The 21,776-nt window shown below is 42.6% G+C and overlaps 1 protein-coding gene across 1 annotated transcript in view; it reads left to right on the top strand.

Annotated features, from left to right (window-relative positions):
* The window catches only part of Snx30 (sorting nexin family member 30), a 104,495-nt gene that overhangs the window by 38,862 nt on the left and 43,857 nt on the right, over positions 1-21,776 (top strand). Inside the window, 1 exon segment of the mRNA XM_038333160.2 lies at positions 12,733-12,924. Within this exon segment, the coding sequence (XP_038189088.1) occupies positions 12,733-12,924 (192 nt within the window).

The raw sequence follows: 21,776 nt of genomic DNA, 5'->3' as shown, positions 1-21,776 counted from the left end.
CCTGGAGGACAGTGTTGTCTAGTCCTCTGTAACTTATCCGTCTTTAAAACATGATTTCCCTCAGGTTTGGTCTGTTGCCTCCCCGCCACCCCCACATCTGGGAAGCATTCAAAAGCATATCCTAGTCTTTTTTCTCACCCTGTCTCTATTGCAACAGCATATTCTAAATTCTAATGAGGAGAAATCAGGTGATAGTGATGGGGGGATCCTTAACATCCTTCCTCTCCTGATATTGTGGGGGAAACCGGTGGCGTCTGCCTGCCATAGCTCCTCTGTCCACTGCTGTCTGTATTGGCCCTCCCTCTTTGTTCTGTGTGCTTTTGAAAAGGGTTTCTGGAATCCTGGGCATGACCACCACTTTCCTGTTTCAAAGTTTAGCCATCCTCTGTGGAATACTTGTCGAATTCCTTCTTAAAATCCTGGAGGCTGAAGCATCTACTTTCCAGGCTGTATTTCCTGCCACTTCCTCCTAAGCAGTTCACACCCATCCAGCTTTCTATGGAGGGATGCCTTTCTCTTACACTGGGGGAAAGGACACTTTCCTGTTTCTGGAGAGTTCGCACCCATACTCTCGGATCCCTGTGCAACCTGCCTCCTCTTCCATCTGGTGTGAGTGAGTCTGAGGGCCTTGCTTGGGGCCTGACAGCCAGCTGGATCAGCCTAGGCCTTCTGCCATCCTGTTGAAGAAACAAGTCAAAATTATCCAGAACTAAACTCCAAGAGTAAGATTCCTTTCCTCCTTCACTCTGAACTGCAGGTTTTCTCTTCATTTTTGCACTTACCATACTATATCATATTGCCGTGCTCCGTGCAGCAGCCTACACAGGATTTCTGCACTAAATCCCCTCTCTTCTTGCTTCCATTCTCAGAATAGTACCCGGCAGTCATCAAGAATGCTGTGTTTGGATTAAATACATGCACAAATAAATTTTGCTTCTTCATATCCTCTCATTTGTGGTTTGGGGGCCTATTACACCTGTCAGTTATGCCACTTAAATTCCTGTGTGTTGGAAAACACCTGTATTTTGGTCTATAATATAAATAGGGAGTGATAATTATTTTGTCTGTCCACCGTCTCATAGAGACATAATCAGGTATTTTATTACTAGAAGAAAGGTGTTTTACACATGTTTAGTTATATATATTTCAGAAATGTAACCTTTTAGCTAAATTTTGTCCAACCTACCTGAGAGGTCTTGAGGAAAGTGAGCCCCTCCAGTCTGTTAGCGTCTTTCTTTACAACAGCTTAACTGATAATAATCATGGTCTTCAATCTGGCCAGCTGGTATTTTCCTCCATCGTGTGAAATGTAAACAGAAGCATCTTCAGCGGACATGGTGGTGCACACCTGTAATCCCAGCACTGGTGTAGTGGGAGCTGCGGGCCGCTTCCCGCTGCCCGGCTCTCGGCTACCTGGCTAGCTTATGCCCCGAAATAACAACACACAAACTATATTCATTTAAACACTGCCTGGCCCATTAGTTTCAGCCTCTTACTCACATCTTGATTAACCCATATCTAATAATCTATGTAGCACCACAAAGTGGTGCCTTACCGGGAAGATTCTAGCGTACGTCCATCTTGGGCCGGAGCTTCATCGCATCTGGCTCAGAGAGGAGAGGCATGGCATATGTCTGAGCCATCTGCCTCACTTCCTTCTTCCTGTTCTGTCTACTCCACCCACCTAAGAGCTGGCCTATTAAATGGGCGAAGGCAGTTTCTTTATTAACGAATGAAATCAACACAAACAGAAGGCTTCCCCACATCACACTGGGGAGGCTGGACATGGGCTGCCTACCAAAACAACAAAAGTCACGGTACTTTTAGAAATCCTCACTGTTACTGATCTTCTGATATTGGCTTCAGGACAAGCCTGCAATTCTCTCCTTACCGGTGAGCCACTGCTATGCCAACATAAAAGGGTTATCTCCCTTCCAACTCGGTTAGAGACAGGGTTGTAAGGTTTTGTTCTCATTCTTTCCTCGGGCTTCTTCCTTCGTCTGTCTGCCTCTCTGCCATCCACTGTAATCACTGTAATGTAATCTGAGGATTCAGATCCCTGGCCCTTTACAGAATCCATTTCTGCAGCTGAACTCAGAATGGTCCTGCAGAGAGGACGGGACTGTGACAGGTACGCCCTGTGTTCTGAGGAACATGTTTCTAGATGATTTCCTCATTGTATGAACACCATGGTGTGTACTTACACAAACCTAAGTGGTGATGGAGCTTGCTGTGTGGAGCACAAGCTGGGTATGGGCCGTCCAGCTGAACAGCATGTTATATGTTACAGTGGCAATTGTAGCAGTGGGATTCATGTAACCGAATATATTTACACACAAGAGCAAGGACAGTGGACCATGATGTGAGCGATAAGAACAGCAGTAGACTCGCCGGTGCGTACAAGGTGCATGTGGAGCTGCATCTGCTCTTACCTACTATAGTGCAGTCTTTGAGCTCTGTGCACTCAGGCTGCAATAAATGGACTGGATGCAGCTTTAAATTTGGTGACAAGTCATTCTGCTGTAATAAACTTAAAAAACTTGTTGACATGTCGGTTAAAAACATTTAACTTAAAATACAAGCTTCTCTTTCCTGTCGCTTTGACGAGTGCTGGGATTAAGCTCAGAGCCTCATGCATTCAAGGTTAAGAATTTGCTTTTTCTTATTCCCTAATGTTGGAAAATTTCATTGCTGTATTATTTTGTGTTTGTGAGTGTGTGTGTGTGTGTGTGTGTGTGTGTGTCAGAGAACAACTGGTGGGAGTCCTGGGGATTGAACTCAGGTTGTTCAACTTGGCACCAGGTGCATTTACCTGATGAACTATCTTTCTGGCCCATCCTAAAATATTTTCCCATGACCATACTCTTGGTACAGTGCTCTTTTCTTTTCTAGTGACTTAATTAACCATGAACATTAAGAGAAATCACCGTTATCTGGTCTGAGTCACATTGGTAGGATTGTGGGGATTAGATCTGGAGCAACCATGGTTGCTTTGCAGGCTGGACACCTATCTGGACTTTGGGGTTGGACGTGTATTGCATGGGTGTGCGCCAGGCATCTGAAGCAGGTGTCCAGGGCTCCGTGTCTTCTCTGGGGTTCCTAGGAAAGTACCCACAGTGGCTGCTTTTGTGAGATGGAGATCAGAACCATCGCACCATTGCTGAGCACCTCAGCCAATGCTGAGGGAGCCCTGCCCCTTCTATGTAAGGAGACAGACATGCAGTGAGAACTGACCTTAGAAAGCACAGCCTTCTGGGATAATGTTCCAGCACAGCATGTTCTGGTCTTGTGCTAATTTTCAGTTTGGGTTTTGGATTTGAAGACATCCCACTGCCACAGCTGTAGCCTGTGCATATCACAAGTCTCGAGTGAGAGCGCCCCACCAGGGGGTGGCTTAGTTGTGTGTCCAGCAGAAGTAGGGGTGTGTTTCCTTTCCCCTTCCACATCAAAAAGGCAGTTTAAACTCTGTAACCCTCCCTTTTCCCAAAGGCAGTCTTACGACCCCAGAAGTTATATTCTCTCTTCCAAGGAAGGGCACATTTGTCAAATACATAATTTCACACTTAGTTTTTGCCTCTGAGATGTCCACAAATTCCAGAGGGAATCTGTTTTGCATGAGAGTGGTGACTTTTTGGTAGCATCTGATAAAAGGACACTTTCAGTCTTCCTGAAAACATGTGGGATTTTAAAACACATTTGAGAGATGAGAGCTGTTAAGACCAACTTCACAGTAACATTTCATGCTTGCCATTAGTCTGCAAGTCCGTCCTGTTTCTTGCCTGAGTGGTTTTTGCCCTCAAGGGAGTTTGGGCCAGGGTGATGATTAACCCATAAGTATTTGATCACACAGAACATACTTGTATTTTGTTTCTTTTAGATCCTTGTTCTGACAACCAGAAATGTTCTTGGCTAATCTTTCTGACATGTCTTTGTGGTACTGTGTCAGGTGATAGTTTGAAAACACATGACCAAATTTTGTAAAGTGAATGAATGGTGAATACAAGATTGGCCTGGAGACTGAACAGTAATTAAGAGCACTTGCTGATTTTGCAGAGAACTAGGTTGGGTTGCCAGCACCCTCATGGATGCTCATTATAGCTCCAGTTCTAGGGGATTCAGTGTCGTCGTCTGGTCCCCAGGCACTGCACGCACATGCTGCACATTCATGCATGCATCCCAAACACTCATGCAATAAAGCAAATAAATAAAGGCTATGCTAGGACCTTCTTCCATATAAGAAGAAGCACTTGGGTTGTAGTGACTACCTTACCTTTCACGGGGCCGTGTAAAAAATGTCTGAGCCCCCCCGCACAGGGTAGGATACCAATAACAAACCAAAGTAATGATTCCATTAATTGGCTTAGTGAGCTAGTGAGTTTATTTGGACTTACTTAATAGGTTTGTGGGAGACCCCCCAAAAGCCATATCATAAAAAGTCTCATCCCTGCCTTACCCTTTCTCCTTTCACCATAGCTGCATAGATGGAGTACCCTTTAGTTTATTTTCTATATGTTCTAGCTGGCAGGTGTGTCCAGCATGCACCCTATTGGCTGCATGTACCCCAGGATAGCTGTGAATGGGGCCCAACAAAAATTGTAAACCTACTAAAATCTTCAGGGTTATTTTTTTCTAATTTAATTGATGCTTCTTGAGCCTGTACTGTGTGGATGACAATTTTGTGTTGCAATGTCAAAAGGTGGGTCACTTGCCTGAGTAACTCCTACGTCTTGTGAAGGTTGGGGGTAGAATTGAATACAGCTGGGAGGGAAGAATACTGGAGGGAGTGGCTCAAATCTCAGGTAAGGGGCTATTGACCTTTCTTCCCTGGGACACATCAGTAGCCTCTGTCTTGAAGGACTCTTTTGGGTGGTCACCACTCCTCTGATAGGATGCTAATGGCTCTTGTGCTTGGAGGATATCCCTCTACAAGTGTGGTGCTGCACAGCCATGCATGAGACTGTGCTCTTTGTATGTCTCTTGAATAATCTTGTGCCTGTCACTTCCGAGTCTTCCTTTTACTATAGAACAAATAGGTATGGTGACTTCTGAAAGTTTCTATACCCCAAGGTCTTGTGAGATGTGGGTGCAGAAGTACCGATAGAAGAAGGAACATTTTGCTTATATTTGTGGGTTTTGGTTGACAGGATTCTGAGAGCAGTTTGGAGATGGACATAAAAGAGAGATGGTTTTTTTGGGGAGAGCTGTGTTTTTAGGTGGAGTTGGGAAAGCTTACTCTGTCTTCTTAGAAAGCTGTCTACTTGGACTTTGAAGTCTGCTAGGTGGCATGTGCATACAGTGACCAAACAAAATACCTGAGAAAAGCAAAATACCTGAGAAAAGAAAGGAGGGTTTCTTTTGGCTCACAGTATGAGGTTATAGTTCATCAGGATGGGAAAGGCATGGAGGCATGAGCATGAGGTGGCTGGTCACATCACATCCGTGCTCACGAGAGAGAGATGAGCCCTGATGCCCAGCTCCCATTCTTTTTATTCAGCCAGGGCCTCAGCCCAGGGTGGCTCTTCCCACCTTAGCTAGAAACTTCCTTACAGACATGCCTGCAGGTGTGTTTCCATGGTGACTCAATTTTCTCCCAGACCACCACCTAAATCCTGTCAAGTTGACAGCCAAGATCATCCATTGCACTTGTAGTAGACAGTCTTCTTGCTGTGACTCTTAGTTACTGCTCATTTGGGTACAGCTTGTGAGAATACTTCTTTTCCTTTAATGGTGATGGCTTCTTAGCCTGGAATGTCCAGACTGTGTACTACCCTAGCATTGTTTTTCAATTTGGCAAACCTCTTCATTCTTCTCATGCTGTCTCAGCACCCTTTGCTCTCACCTTTGATGCAGAGTAGTGTTACAACCAGTATTGCTTTGTATCATCATTACAGGTTTTGACATCCATACCCTAGCTAGACTGAGTTGTGTAAACACAGATGGTCTTGGTCCTGTGTTTCAATATCCCTGCATTGTCTTTTTGGCTGGCATCTCTTAGATGCTCAGTATGTTCCTGAAATAGTGGCTCCTCCTTAGAAGACATGTAGAAATCGTGTTTAAATTAATCTGAGAATTAGACAAAAGCCTCGCTTCTAAGAATGTCCAGAGCAAGGGCTACATTCTTAAGAGTTCTTCAAGAATCTAATAACAGATCATGGAAACTTTGCCAAAGAATGTGGACTGGGGCTCTTTGATTTTGAAATTTATTTTGAAGGTGTTCTTTTACATTGGGCTGATGGATGCAATTTAAAGGGCTGGCTTTCTCATAGGAGAGCTAGGGAAGCTGTATCAGCCTATGAGGGTGGAAACACGTGGTCCATGAGCTCACATAAAAGAAAGATTTGTCATATAGAAAATGGTCAGAATTCAGAGCAGGAAGGTATAAGCCTATTCCCGGACAGGATCAGCCTGGAAAACAGACTGTGCTAGTCCCAGGACTTAGTGAATGTGTGAAACAGCTGTGGAGGTTTTGAAGAATATTTGACATAGTGTTTCTAGGTCAGCGGTAGGAAAAACTGAACCTTTTGCTACTAATAATAAGGAAGAAGGGTCCAAGAACTTGGACATATTAGTTAAGACATTTGAATAGCTCCAGGGCTACAATGGGTAATGTCTTTAAAATTCTCTACTGTTTGTTTCATAATTTCCTCTCTACATTTTAGAAGATTATATAGATATTTTATAATTATATGCACTAGTCAGCTTTACTGAAGTAATAAACAGCTCCCATACTCCACAGTTTGCAAGAAACATTAATTTTTAGGTCATGTTGTGTTTTCTGACTGAGTCAGCTGTGCTCATTCTCCCCAAGCCTTGATTTCTGAAGGAGCTGTTCCTTCTGGGGACGTGCTAGGTGGAGGGGAAAGAGCGAGAGACGGAGAGAAAAGAGTTTCTAAGGCTCAGCTCAGGTCTGGCCTATGCTGCTTTCGTTGGCTGGAGCAAGTCACATGACCTAACACAAAGCCTGTGGTATGGGGGTGTTTTTCTGTGAGAAACCATTAGGTAATACTAAGAATGTGTGATCCTATTGCAGGAGGTATTGGTCACTTACATGTCTGTAAACAGAAGTTTTCCTGTGTCTCACAGCCACTGTCAAATACCTGGTAGCTGCTTCCCAAATTACCACATAGAGGCTTAATATTACTTATAAATGCTCAGTTGATAGCTCAGGCTTATTACTAACACTTACACTTAAATTAATGCGTATTTCTTGTCTCTGTTTAGCTCAGTACATTGTCATCTTGCTTCCTCTGCATCTGTATTGCAGTTCCTAGCTTCACCCTTCTCCTTTCTGTGTTCAGTTTGTCTTTCCTGTCTAGCTATATTCTGCCTGACTGTAGGCCAAATGAGCTTCATTTATCAACCAATGAGAGCAGCACATATTTATAGTGTGCAGAAAGACATCCCGCAGCAGGCGTACACTGACTGTCCCCTCTGTATCATCTGCTGGTTTCACGTAATAATATTTAGTAAACTCATTGTTTGCATTTATCATTTCCTACTGTTACTTGTATTAAAATTTAGGTTTAATTTGGGGAACTTGAGTTGTCATGAAGCAGTATGGCTGGTTACTACATGTTTTCAGGTATTTTCAGTGCATCATTGCATTGTCTCCAGATTCTGGGTGTCAGGATCTTACTGGGGGGATCAGCACTGGGGGAGGTGGCATGCACCTGAATCCCAGCACTGGGATGCCTAATATCTGGAGCTCAAGTCACCCTCCTCTATGTAGTGAGTTCTGGGCCAGCCTGGCCTACATGAGACTCTCCCTCAGGACTCCTCCTTCTTGAAAAAGGCTCTTCCCTCTGAATTTAGTGGATGTGCCTCCAGTGTTTCATACTGTTTGCTGTATTGTATCATGATTATTGAGACATAATTTACACAAGAAGAAGTCTGTTGTCAGCTGTTGATTTGTACTGTGAAATCACTGTCACTGTCTAACTCCAAAATACTTCTGTCAACATCCCCGCTGAGCCGTCAGTGCCATCCTCTGCTCCTTTCAGCCCTGGCAACCAAAAGTCTGCTTTCTGTGTCTGAGGACGTCTATGCAGTTAACAGAGGCAGATCATGAAATGCGTGGCATTTGGTGTTTGGCTTCTTTCACTTAGAAAAAGGTTTTTGAAGTTCATTGCTGGTATTTCTGATAGTATCTAATATACTATGAACTTTCCTTGTCCAAATCCTTAATTTTACTTAGAGATTTTAATACAGTGGCTCATATTTACCAGTGAATGGCACCAGTAAACACTTTGGATCTGTGGACATGGTTGCCGTCAATAATCCATCTGCGTACAATTCTTAGTGTAGTAATAACATCAATACATTTCTTTATGTTGAATCCTTCTTGCTTTCTTGGAACTCACTTGTTTTGATCTTAATACATTCTTTTTTAAATATTACATATTTATTGTGTATGCAGGACCATGAAGGGGTGGAGATGCATGCCATGTCACAAGTGTCTAGGTCAGAGGACAACCTTGGGAGTTGACATTCTAGAATATGAGATCAAATTCAGGCTTGGTGGCAAGTGCCTTGACCCTTACCCTCTGTGCTACACCAAGGCCCCTATTCTTTTCAAAAACTATTTTTATTTTATGTGTATGGATGTTCTGTTTGCATGTCTGTGTGTCAGGTATGTGAAGTGCCCTAGGAGCCAGAAGAGGCACTGGACCCTAACGCAGCAGTTACAGATGGTCACGAGCTGTGATGTCAGGGCTGGGAATCAAACCCAGGTCCTCAGGAAGAGCAGGCAGTGCGCTTACCCACAGGACCTTCTCACCAGCTCCCTGATACAGTCTTTAAAAAAATAAAAATAATTATTTATTTACTTTCTGGGTATGAATATTTAGCTTGCATTCATGTATATGCACCACGTGCATACCTGCTGAATATGTTGGAACTGTGAGTTGCAGATGGTTTGATGTGCATGCTGGGAATCAAACCAGGGTCCTCTCATCAACAGGGACCCTTAACCACTGAGCCATCTTTCCAACTTGCATTGCCTGTTTCTGCTTGATGTTGCTGAACTGTCTTTTTGGAGTCTTCCCTTCTAAACATCTGAGCAAACAGAATAAGGATGGGGATGGAAGGCAGTTAGTGAAAGGTGGTCTGACTCATCTCAGTTTCCCTTCCCAGTGCAGTCTTCAGCGCAGAGCCCAACGCCCCTCAGTGCTTTCAGCTGTGTCTGACCAGTTCATCAACCCGTTAAGCTACACAAAGCCTTGTGGGAAGGGCACCCCTGCTGGTGATCCTCAGCCAGAAGCCTTACTTTGTCTCACTGTCCTGTCTGCCACACCCCACCATGAGCCCCTACAACTGCATTTTCAAATTAGGCTACTTATGAAGGGGTTGAGGTAAAGATAGTTTCTACATTTTTGCAAGCCTCAATGACAGTGAAATAGTCTCAGAACATCTCTATTAAAGCTGTCTCTCGGGCCCCTTTGCAGCAGTGCCCTCATTATATCTTGTAGAGAATTTTAGAAAGCCTGGTCCTTGGGTGGCACCCTCTCCTGGTTCCCAGAATCACATCACTTTTCTGTCCCATTCTTTAGGTGCTAGGTTAGCATCTAGTGGTAGGATGGGGAGGAAGTTAGCTGTGGCGGTTAACTTATTGAGATTGTCTAGAAGTCTAGATTTATAATTTTTACCTGTCTGTCTAGAGTCTATTTTTTAAGAAGAACCTTGCTATAGAATGCAGACTGGTCTCAAACTTTTCATCCTTGCTTCTCCCACCCCAGTACTAGGATTGCAAGCATTCTGCTCTCTACCCAGCTTGGATTTATAATTTCTATAAGGAATGTATAGTATATTGTCTGTCTTGCTGCTGTAAACACCATCAGACCTGGCCACTTTTCAGGTTTTGTTGTGTCCCCTGTTTTGTTGAGTGTCTTTGACAAGCCTACTTTGGAGTTTTTTCCCTTTGAGTGACTTTAAATTGAATTTTACAGCAAAATCATCAGTCAGGAGTGCTCTGTTCAATGTGTGTAGGACATATTCATTCTTCAGGTCTCTGCTGTATCCATGACTTAGGACAAACTGGGCAGGTGCAGGCTGTGGATAAGTGCTGTCCTCCCCTGTGGGTTGCCTTGATCTGCTTTGCTGGACTCTTCTGAAATGGGTCTTCATGTTACCCACATTACTCGGTGTCAAAAAAGAAACTGGACTGTGTTAGCATGACTAGTGTTTTTTCTGAATCCATACTGACTCCCAGGAGAGGCCACTCTGCTTTTGGGGGGGGGTCTTTTTTTAATTTATGTATTTAACATTTCCACCTCCTCTCATCCTCCTTACTTCTCCAGAGAAGTCAGGGTGCCCTGCCTTGTGGGAAGTCCAAGGCCCCCCTCCATCCAGGTCTAGGAAGGTGCACATCCAAACAGACTAGGCTCCCAAAAAGCCAGTACATGCAGTAGAATCAAAATCCAGTGTCATTATCATTGGCTTCTCAGTCAGCCCTCATTGTCAGCCATGTTCAGAGAGTCGGTTTGATCACATGCTCATTCAGACCCAGTCTAGCTGGCCTTGGTGAGCTCCCATTAGATCAGTCCCATGGTCTCCACGGGTGGACACACCCCTTGCGGTCCTGACTTCCTTGCTCATGTTCTTCCTCCTTCTGCTCTTCATCTGGGCTTTGGAAGCTCAGTCCAGTGCTCCAATGTGGGTCTCTGTCTCTATCTCCATCCCTCGCCAGATGAAGGATCTATGGTGATATGCAAGATATTCATCAGTGTGGCTATAGGATAAGGCCAGTTCAGGCACCCTCTCCTCTGCTGCCCAAGGACTTAGTTGGGGAAATCCCCTTGGACACCTGGGAATCCCTCTAGAGCCAAGACTCTAGCCAACCCTAAAATGGCTCCTTTGGTTAGGATAACTTCTTCCCTGCTCCCATAACCACCCTTCCTCCATCTCAATTATCCCATTTCCCCCAAGCTCGCCACTCTGCTTTTATGAACTTCATGTTTAACATAACAGAAAATCTTGCCAGAGATGTATGTGTATGTTAATTATCTTGCCAACCACTGGCTATAACAGATCTTGAAATTGGAATTTTTTGAACCAGAGGAATTTGTGAGGGAATGCAGTTTTCTCTGTGTGTCTTTCTTGGGTGAAGGGTGAGGGACAGGGGACAGAGGAAGGAGTGTTCTTACAGGCGAGCGTTGACATTTTACAGCAGTGAGTGGGTTTTGTTTTGTTTTGTGTTGCTATAAGAGACAGAGTTTCTTGCCTGTCCTGGAACTTTCTATATTCATTTATTTATTTTAAATTATATACATATGTGTGTCTGTGTGTGAGTTTGTATACATGAGTGTTGGTGCCTGAGGACACCAGAAGAGGGTATCAGGTCCCTCACTGCTGGAGTTCCCGGCAGTTGTGAGGCACACTATGTGGATGCCCTCTGCTAACAACAAGTACTCAGAACTTTTGAGTCCTCTCTCTAGCCTTAGATTTGATTTTTTAAGAAGGACTCTAACTGTGGTGTGGAGAACTGACTGATGATAACTTAGCTAAGAGCACTTGCTCTGTGTTTGCAGTGTCTGCAGCTCATGTTGCTACCATGAGATGCCTGCTTGAGAATCCAGGTCAGAGCACAACAAACTCCACTCCTGAGGTCTCTGCTGGGCAGAGACACCTAGACTGTTCACTTCACCTAACCCTCGCTTGTTACCCCTAAGATCTAAGTGCTTTCTTAGTACACTTATTTCTCGTGGGGCAGGATCTTGAAAGTCATTTTGTGATAAACTTATGATCCTGAAGAAAAAAATGTTGGCTCTACCTGAATGGCTTTAAAAACAGAAGATTCATGTTTACCCAGAAGAATTTATGACCAGAGAATGGAGACGAAGAATTGCCAAGGGGCTGGAAAATTTCCATGAAGCAATTCAGTTTAGTAAGGAACTCAGGCTCAACTGTTGGCATATCAAACACTAGGGCAGGCTAGATCTTCAGTCTGCATCCTCATGGAGAGGGGTCATGGCTGACCTGCTGATCTTGCAAGGCTGTTATTGGTCAGTTGGAGCAGTAGCATCACTGCTCTGGAGACTTCAGACACTTGAGTCTTGTCCATTGTTCCTATATGCTCAACTACTGCAGGGGACACCCTGGAGTGAGAGGTGACAGCGTTTTCCCTAGCTAAGTAGTCCCAGGAGGAAGGAATCTGACCAGATTTGGCTGTGACAGGATTTGATTGCCTGACTCTCCCTTTCCTGTAGTGGTCAGGGCATTTCATATTATATGTGACTATTCCTCAAGGTTACTGGCTGAGGTCCCTAGGGATAAACCCAGGAGAGTTGGTATAGAGTCTCTGTAGATCAGAGAAGAGAAGGCAGATAGATAATTACACCAGCACCTGCACACACGTGTACACATGCATGTGGCAGATAGATAATTACACCACCACATGCACACATGTGTACACATGCACAAGGCAGATAATTGAATCAGCACATGCACACAGTTATACATGTGCACACACATGTTACACATGTACAAGAAAGATAGATAATTTCATCAGCAAGTGCACATACATATACACATGCACACACAGGGAGAAGCTATTGTTTGTGGATAAATCAGGTGTATAAATCCTCCTGTGACCTGTTCATTTAAGACACATGGAGTGAAGAGAAACACGAGTGCATTGGCAGTTGTTTTTAAGGTTTTTCATAGTGTGGCTGCAGCAGCTGTGGTTCGGTGAGGTTCTCCATTCGTGTGATTTTTAAGACTGTTCTTTTCTTCCAGGATCTCATTTTGCCCAATGGTGGTACTCCAGCCGGCACTTCAAGCCCAGCGTCTTCATCTTCCCTTCTGAACAGACTCCAGCTTGATGATGACATTGATGGTGGAACTAGAGATCTCTTTGTCACGGTTGATGATCCTAAGAAGCATGTCTGTACAATGGAGACCTACATCACATACAGGATCACTACCAGAGTAGGTTCCCTAACTGTGTCAGGGTTCATACTTGTGCATGTGTTTTTTGTTTTGTTTTTTGGGCAGTTGACACAGGCTATGGACATCTAGAGGAAGAATCCTCAAGAGGATACCTCTTGAAGACTGACCTATAGGCAAGTCTGAGAAGCATTTTCTTAATTAGTGACTGATGTAAGAAGGCCCAGTCCTGTGTAGTTGGTACAACCCTTGGGCAGGGGGTCCTGTGAGGTATCAGGAAGGCAGCTAACCATGAGCAGGCCAGTAAGCAGCCTTCCTTCATGGTCTCTGCATCAGTCCTTGCCTTTAAGTTTCTGCTTTGACTTCCCCCAGTGATGAACTGTGATTGGTTTTGGCCACAGTGTCTATCACAGTGCTAGGACAGAGCCTAGAGCAGTGCTCTGAGCCACTAAGATCCTCGCTCTGCTTCTGCTCTCTCTCCTGTGGTCACTTTATTATAGTTATGAGAGAGAGGTTATATTAAAAGTTAAAAAGGATTATATGCTTACAATAGGTTTTATTCTTAAAATGGGGAAATAGTTTAAATAAAACTTTTAGTCCCTGTAATATCTCTGTGTTGTTAGTGGTTTTGCTTAATGTTTCACAATATGCATGACTGTATACCAATCCAAGTCTCTGTGATGGGACCAGGATTTGGGATAAATGGTGTTAAAGACAGAAGTGAGGTGACTGAAACTGATGTCTGGTGATTCTCTGCAACTCTCTCTACCAGACCGATAGAGGGCAGAGCACTCAGACTAAATTGATTAGTTTTAACAGAAATCCTAAAAGATTTGTGTTTAGTTAGAAATACAAATTAACCTGTATGGGGCAACAAAATTGGTAACTAGGTTTCTAACATGAATTTGTAAGACTACAAATTCACATTTTTTATTTAATTTTACTTGTAAAATAATACATTTAATTCTTTTGGTGTTTTGAGACAGGGTTTCTCTGTGTAACAGCTCTGACTGTCCTGGAACTCGCTCTGTAGACCAAGATAGCCTCAAACTCACAGAGATCTGCCTGTCTCTGCCTCCCATGTGCTGGGATTAAAGGTGTGCGCCACCACTTCCCTGCCATACATTTAATTCTTATCTGTGGGGGAGTGGTGGGTATGGAACACAAGGCCTTGTATCTGCTAGGCAAGTGCTCTTCCACTGAACTACATCCCTGATCTATATTGTTGACTTTTACTTTTTTGAAGTCTTATTTTCATATTCAAAATAGTATTAAAATTTTAGAGTTAGAGCAGGGTTTCTTAACTGACAGTATTGATATTCTGAGATGAGCAATACTTTCTTGTGTGGGCTGTCCTATTGTAGGATGTAGGGCCTCCCTAGACTCTGTCCATGAGATGCTAGTAGCACCCTCCACTTGTCTCCAACCTCAACCTGTGATGATCAGAAATATCTTCAGACACTGCGGGATCGGACAGGACAGAAACCTCTGTCAACAATTGGTTCAAACATGGCCAACTAAATTCACTTAAAACTTGAGAGAGTTTGGGAAGGAATTTTAGACATACACAAACACACTCTGGCGGCAAGCAGAGATGCAGCTCCTTTAAGAGATTTCCTGACTCACCTTTAGTGGCAAGAATTGTGCCATTTCTTTAAGGAAGGCTTTCTGGTTTGTGCTAGTTACAGGAACAGCTTTGGCTCCATTTGGGGGTTGATGCCCACCATCCACTTTGGGTCTGGATGCTTGTGTGCCCACTTGGGAGTCAGGAGGAAAGTAACTGAGACCATGCCTGTGGCTCAGCAGTCCCTGCCTGTGCAGGCAGTGGGATCAGGTCTGCTAGACGTGCACAGGCAGGATATTTCCAGGCTACGCAGTGTGATACGTGGCAGATTTAGCTTTTACTCAGATAGAAAGGGTTTATGTGCTGTGTGCCCAGAGTTGTGGTCGTGAGGATAGCTTCCACCCAGCAGTCCCAGAGCAGATGGTGAACTACCTCTGCCATATTGAAAGCCTGAGAGAGGTGGAGCCAGCATCCAGGGCCCTGGGGCCAAGCTGCCTACCATTTTTAAAGTGCTCCTGGTCAGAAAATTATTACAGATATGCAGTAAAGACAAATTCAGATGTAAAAGACCTCTAAATGGGTCACAGTGTTAGATAAATGTACATAGGCTTGGGAGAGAGAAATAGTTTTTTTTTTAAGGTGAATGATTTTAAAAAATAAAACAAAATCTTTAAAGAGATAGAGTACAGACAGTCATAGATTAAAGGAGTAAAAAAAAATAAGCCACATAAAGATGGAATATACATAGAGAGTATGGATTATGTATATTGTTATATTTTCTTTTAATTTTTTGGCTGTGAATGAGCTAAGTTCAGAGAGACATCTCATTGTATGAGATGCTAAGCTAAACCAATATATATATATATATATATATATATATATATATTTTTTAAAGGTATCTTGACTTCAAAATTTGGGTCTAAGGATATGTTGCTTTGGAAAAAGGTTCTGCTTTTGTTTCCACAGAAGGTGAGAACCTGTGGATTCCTTCCAGACAAATGTGGTTTGATGGACCAAGACATTCTGAAAAATCTCCAATAGGAGTAGGTGACCCAGATGATCCAACATTTCAGAGGATCTCTAGTAGAGTTTTCTCTGAGTTCTACATCTAGAAAAACCTCAAGACTGCTGGTTGAGTTGATCAAGCCTCACAGAATATTCCATTCAGGATTGACCATAATATTATATTTTCTTTAGGTCCCCATAAGATTATAAGTGCCCCCAATCAGCAGGAAGTAGCCTAGAAAACTACACCCACATCCCCTAAAATTGATTATGGATGTTTGTCTTTGTTTAGAGCGTTGACTGCAGTTATTATGGATATTATGGATAAGTTATTATGGATAATGGTCAGGAAAAAAGCTGAACAAAGGAGACTAGATTCAGAGTTCTTGTTTTAAAAAAAGGGGGGGGGGAGTGTTGTGTGACAATGGTCTTGTACCCTGTAAAGATTTGTCACTGTATTGGTTTAATAAAACGCTGATTGCCCAGTAGCTAGGCAGGGCCACCAGACTAGGAGAATTCTGGGAAAAGGAAAGGCTCAGTCTGTAGTCATCAACCAGACACAGAGGAAGCAAGATGAAAATAAAAGGTACCATACCATATGAATAACACAGACAAGAATTATGAGTTAATATAAGATGTAAGAGTTAATTAATAAAGAGCCTGAGTTAATAGACCAACCAGTTTATAATTAATGTAGGCCTCTGTGTGTTTCTTTGGGAATGAATGATTATGGGACCAGGCAGAACAGAAACCTTTGTCAGCAAAAAAAGTGCTTTACAAAAACAAAACAGATATGAAAGAGAGATGGGGGCTTGGTGTGTAGGTTAGAGAGGGACAAGGGGGTAGTGGCTAATGTTACTGGGATATGTTTTATATATGTATGAAGTAAGTACTTTAGTCAGGAAACCATTCTTTTCGCCTGTTTTTCCTCTACCACAAATCACACACTGCAGAAGGAATTACAGATGTTTTATGAACTGTTATGACTGAACCTTTATGGATGGTGTCAGTAGCTCAGATAAACCCCATCTTCCTTTTCTTACTCTTCACCCCTCTCACTTTGTGTTGGGAATTGAACATGGGTCTCACATGCCAGTCACAGCGCCATGAGCTATCTTCCTGACCTCCTTTTTTTCTTTTTTAATTAAAAAAGTAATAATTTGGGGCAGGAAGCAAGATTTTGCTGAATAGCTTAGACTAGTCTTGAACTCTTGATTCTTCCACCTCACCCTCTCCATCTCTGAGATGAGAAATCTGTGCCTCTATACCCAACAAACATTTTTTTATTGTAAAAATTTGGTTGATTCTACATCTGTTTAAATTTTTGGAAAGATGAACAGAATGAAATATGTTCAAATATTTCTTCATCTTTTATTGAGTAGAAATACTATATTTTAAAACTCACATGAATAGTAAAATACATGTTCATAAAACAGAAACAGTTCTAAGGGCCAAATACAGAGTAGAAATCTTGTCCTCCCTTCTCCTCCTTAGCTGGACAGTCTTCTCACTGAAAGCACAACTGCTACAGCTTGGCTTTTCCTTTTCATTTGTGGGCATACATGAGCACTAGAATGCACATGGTTTGGGTTTCAATGTATCCTGCTTGCTGCTCTCTCACTTTTCCTTCTGCTTGAGAGTGTTTTGGAAGCCTTTTCTATGTCCACATGACTACATGTAGCTTACTGTCTGGGTCTGTCTAATTATGCAATGATTATGTGAATATCTCTCTCTCTCTCTCTCTCTCTCTCTCTCTCTCTCTCTCTCTCTCTCTCTCTCTCTCTCTCTCTCTCTCTCTCTCTCTGTCATGTGCGACCATTTAAACCATTCTGACCATTCTGTTTTTTTAATTTATTTTAAAACAATCTTTTCTCATTTATATACCAATCCCAGTTTCTTCTTCCTCCCCTCCTTTCATTCCCCCCCCATCTTTCACATTCCCACATATTCCATCCACTACTCAGAGAGGATAAAGCTTCCCATGGGGAGTCAACAAAATCTGGCACATGTCTTTGAGGCAGGACCAAGGCCTTTCCCCCTATATCAAGGCTGAGCAAAGAGAATGGGCTGCAAAAAGCCACGAGGGATAAATCTGGCCCCACTTCCAGTGGTACCACAGACTGCCCAAGCTACACAACTGTCACCCACGTTCAGTGGGCCCAGTTTGGTCCTAGGTAGGTTCCCTTACTGTCAGTCCAGAGTCAGTGAGTTCCCACTAGCTCAGGTCAGCTGTTTTCTGTGGGTACGCCCATTATGGTCATGACCCCTTTGTTCATAATATCGAGCCTCCCTCTCTTCAGCTGGAGTCAGGGAGTTCGGCTCAGTGCTAACTGTGGATGTCTGCATCTATTCCCATCAGTTGCTGGATGAAGTTTCTATGATGACAATTAAGGTAATCATCAATATGGTTACAGGGGAAGGCTAGTTCAGGTACCCTCTTGACTATTGCTTATCCTTGTGGATTCCAGGGAGTTTCCCTAGTGCCAGGTTTCTTGCTAACCCTGTTATGGCTCTCTCAATCAAGATAACTGTCCTTGCTCTCCCTCTCTGTCCTTCCCCCATCTTGACCATCCCGTTCCCTCATGTCCTCCTCCCCATAACCCTTCTCCCTTTCCCTTCCATCCTTCCTCCCCCCAACATGCTTTCAGTTTTCTCAAGAATTCTTGTCTATTTCCCCTTCCCAGGGGTAATTCATGTATTTTCCTCTTAGGGTTCTCCTTGTTGCCTAGCTTCTCTGGGGTAGTGGACTGTAGGCAGTTATCCTTTGCTTTATGTCTAGAATCCACTTGTGAGTGAATATATGCCATGTTTGTCCTTCTGTGTCTGGGTTATCTCACTCAGGTTTTTTCTAGTTCCATCCATTTGCTTGCAAATTGCAAGATGCCATTTTTTTTTTAGTGCTGAGTACTACTCCATCATGTAGATGTACCACATTTTCTTTATCCATTCTTTGGCTGAGGGGCATCTACATTGTTTCCGTGTTCTGGCTATTATGAATAGTGCTGTTATGAACATAGTTGAACAGATGTTTTTGTGGCATGAGTGTGCATCCTTTGAGTATATCCAAGAGTGGTATCGCTGGGTCTCGAGACAGATTGATTCCCAATTTTCTGAGAAACTGTCATACTGATTTCCAAAGCAGCTGTACAAGTTTGCACAACTACCAGCAATGCAGGAGTATTCCCCTTACTCCACATCCTCTCCGACATAAGCTATCATCAGTGTTTTTGATCTTAGCCATTCTTAATACTTAATAGTATAAGATGGTATCTCAAAGTCATTTTGATTTGCATTTCCCTGAGGCTAAGGATGTTGAGCGAGTCCTTAAGTGTCTTTTGGCCATTTGAGATTCTTCTGTTGAGAATTCTCTGTTTCAATCTGTACCCCATTTTTTAATTGGATTATTTGGTATTTTGATGTCTAGTTTCTTGAGTTCTTTATATTTTTGGAGATCAGTCCTCTGTCTGATGTGGGGTTGGTAAAGATCTTTTCCCATTCAGTTGGCTGTCATTTGTCTTATGACTGTGTCCTTTGCCTTACAAAACTTCTCAGTTTCAGGAGGTCTCATTTATTTATTGTTGCTCGGGTTATATTTAGAAAGTGGTTTCCTGTGTCCAAGCATTCAAGGCTACTTCCCACTTTCTCTTCTGTGAGATTCAGTTTGACTGGATTTATGCTGAGGTCTTTGATCCATTTGTACTTGAGGATACATGGGGATAGATATGGATCTATTTGCATTCTTCTACATATTGATATCCAGTTATGCCAGCACCATTTGCTGAAGATACTTTCTTTTTATTGTATGATTTTAGCGTCTTTGTCAAAAATCAGGTATTCATAGTTGTGTGTATTAATATTGGTGTCTTTGATTTGATTTCATTGGTCCATCTGTCTGTTTTTATGACAATACCAAGCTGTTTTTATTACTGTATTCTATATCCGATAGTATTGCATATTCTATAGTAGAGTTTGAAGTCAGTGATGGTATTGCCTCCGGAATTGTTCCTTTATTGTACAGGATTGTTTTGGCTATCCTGGGCTTTTTGTTTTTCCATATGAAGTGGAGTATTGTTCTTTCGAGGTCAGCGAAGAATTGTGTTGGGTTTTTGATGGGGATTTCATTGAATCTGTAGATTGCTTTTGGTAAGATTGCCATTTTTATTACGTTGGGCCTGCCTATCCAAGAGCATGGGAGATCTCCATTCTCAGTTTTTCAGTGTCACCCTACCCCATCGTTCTGCACCTGGCTCACACTTAGAGGTTTGCCTGTCCATGCATCTCCCTGAGAGGGTGCTCACACATGCATGACTTCCTCAGAGGTAATGCACATATTTCCAGGACTTCTTTCCATTTGTTTACTTTTTATTGGGGTGACCTTTTCACCCTGTATTCAGTAAAATGCAAGACCTGTTTCTCTTGGTGCTGTGAGCAGCCTGGCGACAGGGTGACCTCCTTGCCGGTGCAGCAGTGCTGACCCAGCCTGACGTTTCTACCACTGCTTGACTCCCGCACCCTATAGCCCTCCAAATCCTCCAACACACATGCACATTAGGACAACCTGCAGGGCTTAGCTGGTTCATTGGCTAATGCACCTGCTCCAACTGATGATGAGGATGGAGATACATTCTCACTCTGTAGCCCTGGCTGGCCTGGGACTCAGAGAGATTTGCCCCCTTCTGTCCCATAAGTACTATGGTTAAAAGTGTGTGTTTCTATGCCCTCCTCTAATTCAGATTTTTAATTTTTAATTTGCATTTTTGTGTGTATGGGCGTTTTGGTTGCATACAGTGTGCATGCTTGGTGCCCTCTGGAGGCCAGAAGAGGGCATTACATCCCCTGCACTGGGGCTGCAGATGATCATGAGCTGCCCTGTGGTGCTGGAAGAACAGCTAGTGCTCATAAGCAGTGAGCCAACTCTGACATCTCTAATACAGGTTCATTTATTCTTTTCTTTCCTTTTTATTTATTTATTTTTATTTTTATGTGTGTTGATGCTTTGCCTTGCATGTATGTCTGTGTGAGGGTGTCAGTTCTTGGAGTTACAGATAGCTAGCTGCCATGTAGGTACTGGGAATTGAACCCAGGTCTGGAAGAGTGGTCAATTGCTCTTAACCACTGAGCCATCTCCAAAGGCATGCAATGCAGATTCTTTTTTAATTGATTTTATTGAACTATACATTTTTCTCTGCTCCCCTTCCTTCTTCTCCCCTCCCCTTCAGCCCTCTCCCATGGTTCCCATGCACCCAATGTAATGCATATTCTTGATGACACAGTACTGAGCTGAATTTAACTAAAGACATTCTGATAAGGAATGCTCATTAAATCTCCACCATCCATGCCTTCCTCTTAGATGGGCAGGCCAGCATAGCACAGCCACTTGTATACAACAGCTCCTGGCTCTTTTTTCTGCAGGCTCTTAGAAATTCACAACACAGTAGCAGCTAATTATTGGATAGTTAACCATATGTCTCTCCATTTTTGTGATGGAAATTTCAATTTTTATTTTAAAATATACCTAATCTGTTGTAGAAAACTTAGAAAATGAAAGTAAGCTAAAATAGTAAAATGAAAACATGCTTATAAACTCATAGTCAGAAATAATTATTGGTGGCTTAGTGTGCTAGTCTCTATTCTTTCATGAAAATGAACATTTGTATGTAGCTAACTACATTCATTCATTGACTGTCATCGCACGCGCGCGCGCGCGTGTGTGTGTGTGTGTGTGTGTGCATGTGTGTGCGCATGTGTGTGTGTGTGTGTGTGTGTTATTCTTTGCTAGCAAGTCCCAGGCAGCACACTTTCCATCATCTCTAAGACTGCAGTCCTATTCTCTTGTCCACTGTCCCATTGTTTATTTTTTGCGGTGTTGTGAGTGCCTTGCTTATCTTCACATAGTGTAGTGAATATTGCAACTTTCTTAGTTTTTTTTAATTTTAAATATTTTATTTAAAAATATTAATAAATAAATTACAAATTTAGTATCAAAACATTATCTGATATACATTAAAATTGTATTTCAATTTTAGTTATTTTCTTTATTACTTTGAGACAAGGTTACAGCTGTTACCTTCTTTACAATAACTAAGACAGAAAAGAAAATAAGTGACCTGTCCAAAAATTATAAAATAAAATAAAATATATAGCCATAAATACATTAAATGTATAGAAATAATTCGGAACAGAGCAGGAATTTAATCATAAAGTCTATCACATTTTGTTGGAAATTCTGGGAAAAAAAGAACTGAATATAGCAGGAAAATATGCAGGATGGAAATCCCACAGAAATGAAACCTTCCCCTAACTCACATGTAAGTTTGGTGTACAT

This window comes from Arvicola amphibius, chromosome 6 (assembly GCF_903992535.2).
Source record: "Arvicola amphibius chromosome 6, mArvAmp1.2, whole genome shotgun sequence".
NCBI lineage: Eukaryota > Metazoa > Chordata > Mammalia > Rodentia > Cricetidae > Arvicola > Arvicola amphibius.
This window is presented reverse-complemented; position numbering and strand designations above follow the sequence as displayed.